The sequence below is a fragment of the Nothobranchius furzeri genome, chromosome 4 (assembly GCF_043380555.1).
Source record: "Nothobranchius furzeri strain GRZ-AD chromosome 4, NfurGRZ-RIMD1, whole genome shotgun sequence".
In the NCBI taxonomy this organism is placed as follows: Eukaryota; Metazoa; Chordata; class Actinopteri; order Cyprinodontiformes; family Nothobranchiidae; genus Nothobranchius; species Nothobranchius furzeri.
In genome coordinates, this window is record NC_091744.1 from 16,951,482 (window position 1) to 16,959,804 (window position 8,323).

Sequence of the window (8,323 nt, forward strand, 5' to 3'; positions counted from 1 at the left end):
AATGACCGAGGTAGAAGGAGTGGGTTCTTCTACATCCTGGTCCTCTTCAGCGCTCCCGTGGGCAGGCCTGGGATCTTCTGGAAGCTCTTCCGACGGGGCCGGAGGAGCTACCGGCAGCCAGAAGTCTTCTGGTGGTGGAAGCTGCTGGTCTTCATCGCTATCCAGAACTGAGCTACCATAACCAGAGTCCACACTAGAAGCCATAAAATCTTCAAAAGCTGACCAATCTGAGCTACTGTCAGTCTCCTCCAACTCCTCATCACTACTCAGACCCTCAAAAGCAAACTCTGCCTCTACTGGAGGAGCCTGACCATGACCCACAAACACATCATTATCAGGAATGTGAAGGGCTGGGTACCTACCTTCATCTTCATCGAGAATCCGGATGACCTCAAGGACCGCTGCAGTCACGGGACGCTCCATGATGAAGATGCCTGTGAGGACAAAACAAGACACATTAAATCCACTTGTGTCATAAAACAGTTATGAAAAAGCTACAATGACTTGTTTACAATACAAGAGATGTGTGTCTGCATCTGCATGTGTGCACAAGACACACTTTACTAATCTGGTTGTTTTGGGGGTTTAACAGGTTAAAACCGAGTTCTGCTTTTACTGAAAAATTTTCCATTTTTAATTTATGTGATTGTTTATTATTTATGTTTCATGTTTATAGCTGATGTATTTCTAAAAAGATGTAATGTTTTACAGCTTGTAGACACAACACTGCTCAAATAAAGTTGTTTTAAAATGGGCTCTATAAAAATAAACAGAAGACTCATTAAACTGGTGAAAAGTGTTTAAAATAGATTCAAACGGACAGAAATGCATTTATAAACCTGAGAACCAACTCAGAGAACACATCAAACTTTCTACTTGGATAAAACAGATGAAGTCCTTAAAGATCAAAGGTCTCTAGTTCACTCAGATTTATGGAAACAACTCATGTTCACCGATGCTAACAGGCTGAAGCTAAAGCTAGCTGTACGTTCTAGCATGTTCTACGGCATGACTTTCATACCTGGTTCATCTGTTGCTATGGTCACGAAAAAAACATGTTTTTGTTTGAATACAAAACATCTGATGTATTCAAACTGGAGATTATAAAAGCACAACGGCACTAAAAGTCATCACTGCTATTACATAATTAGCTAAGTGACAGTTCGAAAACAGCTGCAGTAATAGCTTCTGTCCACCAGAGGGCTGAGAGACCTCTCGGGTGCACCTGCTGCAAAGAGACGGGTTAGGAATCTGTTGCACGCATGTGCGTGTATACGTCATAGAATTAGAACGTTGCTCGTCTATAAAAGCTCATCGAATTTTTAAAAGTCTTTCTTTCGAACTTGCGCTAGAGCAGGCAGCACTTGGTCGAGAGAGTCTCTGGAGATTTGCTTCAAAAGTAGCCCTTGGACGAGCTTGGAGAGCCTCTGCAGAGCAGAAATCGCTGAAGAAGTTTGTGGCTAGCTGAAGAAGACCCGAGAACCAACCTACCAGAGCGATGTTGGTCTTCTGGGAGGAGCACGGTAAGCTAACATCCGTTAAATTCTCCATCTGACTTATTTCATGTTTCCTAAAGGACAAACTACTGAAACATTATTATAATGTTAAATTCGTGTATTTGAGAGACAGAATGTGTGTTTTAAAATCACATTTGGTGTTTTACTTGTGAACAAGACCCCGAGATCTCCTCCACTTGAAGCAGGACCTCTCCACCGACCTGGAGTTGACAAACGCTCTTTTCCGATCGAGAACCGTGGTCTCAGACTTGGAGGTGCTGGTCCTCATCCCAGCCTCTTCACACTCGGCTGCAACCTCCCCAGCAAGAGCTGTAGGTCGGAGCCTGATGAAGCTGGGAGGACCACATCGTCCGCATAAAGCAGAGATGAGGGTGCGAGATCGACAGGCGGATTGGGGCAGCGTCTGCAGTGATGCGGCCGCTGAATCGGTCAGTTGTGGGGAAGAAGGAGCTGAGCCGGAAAGCAAGGCTCTCGGTTTACCAGTCAATCTACCGCCCAGTCCTCCCCTATGGTTATGAGCTTTGTGTAATGACCGAAAGGACACGATCGCGGATACAAGCGTCCGAAATGAGTTTTCTCCGCGGGGTGGCTGGGTCAGCCTTAGGGATAGGGTGCGGAGCTCGGACATTCGGTAGAGACTCGGAATAGAGCCGCTGCTCCTCCATATCGAGGAGTCAGTTGAGGTGGTTTGGGCATCTTGTTAGAAGGCCTCCTGGACCCCTCCCTGGTGAGGTGTTTTGGGCATGTCCTGCTGGCAGGAGGCCCCCTGGATGACCCAGGACACGATGGAGAAAGTACATATCCGAACTGGCCCAGGAACGCCTTGGGGTCCTGCCGGAGGAGCTGGTGGAGGTGGCCGGAAAGAGGACGGTGTGGAGCTCCCTAGTTGGGATGCTGCCCTCGCGACCCGGACACGGATAGGCGGAAGAAGACGAGACGAGATTTGGTGTTTTATGGAGGTGAAACATGTTTTCTGTGGACAAGTGACGCTCAAATTCCCCTGGAACAGTTTGAACACATCAAATGTTTTTACTAGTTTTGTTCTGGCATGTCGGTTTCTTTTGTATTATTGATATAAAAGAGGATGGACAGCAGCGAGGTGAGTGAGCGCGAGGAGCGCCTGTTGGTTTTTGTCAACTTTGCAAGCAAAATAAAAGCTGAATATGTGGTTCTTTTAGCGGGATAGAGACAAAAGGTTTCTCACATTAGCACCGACCTGTGACTCAACCTCATCACACAGCCTCAGCATGTTGAGGGTCCCAGCAGGTCGGTGGGATGACTATATCAGACTAGAGAGGACCGTTAAAATAAAACCACCAATTTGGTTTCAGCAAACCCATTTAGTTCAATTTTACATCGACAATTTTAAAACTAATAAAATGACAAGTACGATTCTAAAAAAGAATGCTTCAAACAAAAACATGTTTTTTTCGTGACCATAGCAACAGATGAACCAGGTATGAAACGTCATGACGTTGTAGAACATGCTAGAACTTACAGCTAGCTTTAGCTTCGGCCTGTTAGCATCGGTGAACATGAGTTGTTTCCATAAATCTGAGTGAACTAGAGACCTTTGATCTTTAAGGACTTCATCTGTTTTATCCAAGTAGAAAGTTTGATGTGTTCTCTGAGTTGGTTCTCAGGTTTATAAATGCATTTCTGTCCGTTTGAATCTATTTTAAACACTTTTCACCAGTTTAATGAGTATTCTGTTTATTTTTATAGAGCCCATTTTAAAACAACTTTATTTGAGCAGTGTTGTGTCTACAAGCTGTAAAACATTACATCTTTTTAGAAATACATCAGCTATAAACATGAAACATAAATAATAAACAATCACATAAATTAAAAATGGAAACTTTTTCAGTAAAAGCAGAACTCGGTTTTAACCTGTTAAACCCCAAAAACAACCAGATTAGTAAAGTGTGTCTTGTGCACACATGCAGATGCAGACACACATCTCTTGTATTGTAAACAAGTCATTGTAGCTTTTTCGTAACTGTTTTATGACACAAGTGGATTTAATGTGTCTTGTTTTGTCCTCACAGGCATCTTCATCGTGGAGCGTCCCGTGACTGCAGGGGTCCCTGAGGACGTCATCCGGATTCTCAATGAAGATGAAGGTAGGTACCCAGCCCTTCACATTCCTGATGATGATGTGGTGTTTGTGGATCTTAGTCAGGCTCCTCCACAAGTGGTAGAGTTTGTTATTGAGGGTCTGAGTAGTGATGAGGAGTTGGAGGTAGAGTTTGCTTTTTTTGAGGGTCTGAGTAGAGATGAGGAGTTGGAGGTAGAGTTTGTTTTTGAGGGTCTGCGTAGAGATGAGGAGTTGGAGGCAGAGTTTGTTTTTGAGGGTCTGCGTAGAGATGAGGAGTCGGAGGAGACTGACATTAGCTCAGATCGGTCAGATTTAGGTTTTGGGTACCCAGCCCTTCACATTCCTGATGATGATGTGGTGTTTGTAGGTCATGGTCAGGCTCCTCCAGTAGAGGCAGAGTTTGCTTTTGAGGGTCTGAGTAGTGATGAGGAGTTGGAGGAGACTGACAGTAGCTCAGATTGGTCAGCTTTTGAAGATTTTATGGCTTCTAGTGTGGACTCTGGTTATGGTAGCTCAGTTCTGGATAGCGATGAAGACCAGCAGCTTCCACCACCAGAAGACTTCTGGCTGCCGGTAGCTCCTCCGGCCCCACCGGAAGAGCTTCCAGAAGATCCCAGGCCTGCCCACGGGAGCGCTGAAGAGGACCAGGATGTAGAAGAACCCACTCCTTCTACCTCGGTCATTGGATCCATCCAGAAGAGGACTGGAGAGCGCTTCCTGTACATCCCACCGAAGAGACCAAGATGGGACGACTCCGACTCGGACTAGAGATATCTTTTTTTTTCCAGTGCAGCACCAATGAAGATCATTTATTTCTTTCTTTCTTTCTTGAACTGGTTGACTGGAAAGGTTTGTCTCAGGTAGCTTGTTGCACCAGGACTGTTTTTTACCAGGTCACCAGATGTTTGTTTTAGTCACCAAGTGTTTTATCAAGTCAGCTGAACTGGTGATGTCTTAGGTAGCATCTGGCACCAGGACGTCTTCATCCGTTGGCTGAGTTTAGTGTTTTATTATTTAAGAAGTGTGTTTTTAGAGCTGGTAGAACTGGAGATGCTGATGTGGACGGTTTCACCTGGGCTTCTGTGTCTGGTTGCTAAATCTTCTATTTTATTTGGGTCCTGAGAGGATTTCTTTTCATCTGATGGAGCAGGCAGTCTGGTTTAGCATCATACACACACACACACACACACACACACACACACACACACACACACACACACACACACACACACACACACACACACACACACACACACACACATGCATATATATTAGTACATGATATTCTAACGTTCACTAAAAGATGTAAGCCTGGAACACAAGAGGCCGTCGGAGCAAACAAGATCCCACCTGAGATGGATGGTGAGAGGTGGTAGAAGATAAACAAGAGACCAAGGAGGGCAGGAAGATGGAGGCAAAACTACAACTACAGTGATGCTTCTGATAATCTGGTAGAGCAGATAGAGCAGGTCTTAGTGAGAAATGGGACGTTTACTTGGTGACATGAGCATAAGCTGGGGTGATCTTTGATCCGTATGAAAGACAAGGACGATAACATCATCTTCATCAGGTCCTTTCTGTTTCACTAACTGTTCTGTCACAAGAAACTGTTCTAAATAATCTGTAGAAAAGTTTGATTCCAGGTTTAGGAGGAGCTCTCCGTGTCTGTTTGTGTCCTCACGTCCTGCTGGACTGAGCTTCTCTGGGCTTTGTGGTCCTGCAGGAACCAGGAAGGAGCTGAACAGCAGAGCTCTGACACAGACGGAGCAAACAAAGGTTTTAGTGTTTAAATGTGCACGCGTTTAAAAATAGCTCTTTACAAAAGTTAAACAATAAATACTAAAATATTAAAGGCTAATAAAATATAGTCTAAACATGTAAATGATTCAAATTAACTTGAATATTTTAACAAGTTACTGTGCTGTTAAATTAAAGCAATAAAGACTCAGATTATTTACATTCAACATAACTTTAAGATTCACCGCAGAACAAAATTACGATGCGTTTGACCGCGACTAAATAACGGATAAACATCGTAAAAGAACGAGAAGTTAACGAAAAGCATAAAAGTCAAAGGAGGCTCTAAATCTGTAAAACGTTTATAAAATACTAAAATGAATTTAATTGGAAATAATTATTTAGTCTGACGGTTTCTTTTTTCCTGCTTCAAGACAGAATTTATGTTCCAACATTAAATGCTTTGTTGATGCAGGTTTTGCTTTACCGTCTCCGGTCGCCCAAAGCAAAAGGCTCTGGTAACGGAACTCTCAGTAATGAGACGGGGTTCGATTCCCTGCAGGGCCCTGCTGCTTATGCCGACTGAGACTAACGCTGTTTCACTACACTTTACCATCTACATCAAGATAAACTAGGTTCAGTTATTAATTTTAAGGAATTTTGTCATAAATCATCATAAAAATCTAAATTCCTCTAAACAGTGAAGAGCTGTTTGTCATACGTCACTAAAAAGATGTCTTACAGGGCAGCTCATGCCGCTAGTACGTCGTGTTTAGCTGTATTTTAATCAACTTCATATTCAATAATTACAGAAAATTGTGTTTACAGTCGCAGCAAAACGTCTGAACCCTATGTCAGAGTCCTACACACATTGTAACTAACGGTTTGACCTAAAATAATAACCTAAATCTATCTGGAACCGCTACCGGTCCTTCTGCACTCCAGACGAGTCCTGTTAGCATGACTGCAGCAACACAGCTAACTGTGTTAGCAAGGCGAAAAGTAATTGGGAAAGCCACGACACACTCACACAGATAAGATCTAGAAGATGATCCACATATTTCAACAATAGATCCTCCAGAGACCGGTAGAACCTCACAACCATCCTGGATTACTACAAACAAGCTAGCGAGCTACTGCAGCATCCCAGTCAGGAGGAATTATTCTGCTGATCTATCGATTAAATTTGTTCTGGAGTTATTTCAATATAAACACGCAGCGGTTCAACTGGCAGCACGTTGTTTTATCTATAGATTAGTGAATTATATTGGGACAGTATGATGGGGCTAATGGTCAGCTAACAACTCGTCAGCTGAGGGCTACAAGCTTAGAAATAAAATATTCTTCTAAAAAAAAAAACTGAAATGATTTTGGTTCTGAAGATGTTCAGCATCCCCCCTGGAGTCCAGATCAGGCTCACGGGTCTTCTGGCCATATCCCAGATCTGACCGATCTCGTCATGTTCAAGAAGCCAATGTGAAATGATTTGAGCTTTATGACATGGTGCATCATCCTGCTGGAAGTAGCCATCAGAGGATGGGTACATGGTGGTCATGAAGGAATGGACATGGTCAGAAACAATGCTCAGGTAGCCCAAGGCATTTAAACCATGCCCAGTTGGCACTAAGGGGCCTAAAGTTCGCCAAGAAAACATCCCCCACACCATTACACCTCCACCACCAGCCTGCACAGTGGTAACAAGGCATGATGGATCCATGTTCTCATTCTGTTTACGCCAAATTATGACTCTACCATTTGGATGTCTCAACAGAAATCGAGACTCGTCAGATCAGGCAACATTTCTCCAGTCGTCAACTGTCCAATTTTGGTGAGCTGGTGCTTTTTCCTGTTTGTAGTGGAGATGAGTGGTACCCGGTGGGGTCTTCTGCTGTTGTAGCCCATCCGCCTCAAGGTTGTGCGTGTTGGCTTCACAAATGCCTTGCTGCATTCCTCGGTTTTAACGAGTGGTTACTTCAGTCAAAGTTGCTCTTCTATCAGCTTGAATCAGTCGGCCCCTTCTCTGACCTCTAGCATCAACAAGGCATTTTCGACCACAGGACTGCTGCATACTGGATGTTTTTCCCTTTTCACACCATTCTTTGTAAACCCTAGAAATGGTTGTGGGTGAAAATCCCAGTAACTGAGCAGATTGTGAAATACTCAGACCGGCCCGTCTGGCACCAACAACCATGCCACGCTCAGAATAGCTTAATTCACCTTTCTTTCTCATTCTGACCTTCAGTTTGGAGTTCAGGAGATTGTCTTGACCAGGATCACACCCCTAAATGCACTGAAGCAACTGTCATGTGATTGGTTGATTAGATAATTGCATTAAGGAGAAGTTGAACAGGTGTTCCTAATAATCCTTTAGGTGAGTGTAGAAAAATCTCATTTACTGATCTGTAGATCCTCCACTAGGGTGCAGTATGCATGTGCAGCACAGGTTGGTGTTGTGCACACGCACACACGCACACACGCACACACACACACACACACACACACACACACACACACACACACACACACACACACACACACACACACACACACACACACACACACCCAGTCATTTACATTTTTATCAACATGTGTGTTTTAAACAGGAAAAACATGACTGTGTTTTGATGTAACAATAAATTTATAAATTATTTTAATAAAAAATAAACGCAGCAGGACGTTATTTCCTGACATTTTTGTTACATTGTGATGTCAGTGGAGTAAGAGTGGTGCTGCATCCGTCCATCTCAAACCACCTACAGGTGCTGTAAGCTCCACCTTTATCCTACAGGGGGCGCTGTAACACCAACACAACAGCTGTAAGAAGCAGGGGTGCCTCATTTTAGTCACAGATTTGAAGGAATAAAATCTGAATTTTCTGCCATTTTACTCTTTATCATCAGTTCTGTGTAACCTTGCATAATAATCACTGGATTTTCTAGTTTTATACATTTCTCACCACATAAAAAAGAAA

At 43.5% G+C, this 8,323-nt stretch overlaps 1 protein-coding gene across 1 annotated transcript; it reads left to right on the forward strand.

Moving 5' to 3' along the window:
• The first annotated feature begins 1,356 nt into the window (after positions 1–1,356).
• LOC139069597 (uncharacterized) lies at positions 1,357–4,406 on the forward strand. Its single transcript, XM_070550139.1, has 2 exons — positions 1,357–1,523; positions 3,566–4,406. The coding sequence occupies exons 1-2, from the start codon at positions 1,499–1,501 to the stop codon at positions 4,381–4,383; spliced, it is 843 nt and encodes a 280-aa protein (XP_070406240.1). The 5' UTR covers positions 1,357–1,498; the 3' UTR covers positions 4,384–4,406.
• The last annotated feature ends 3,917 nt before the right edge of the window (positions 4,407–8,323 follow it).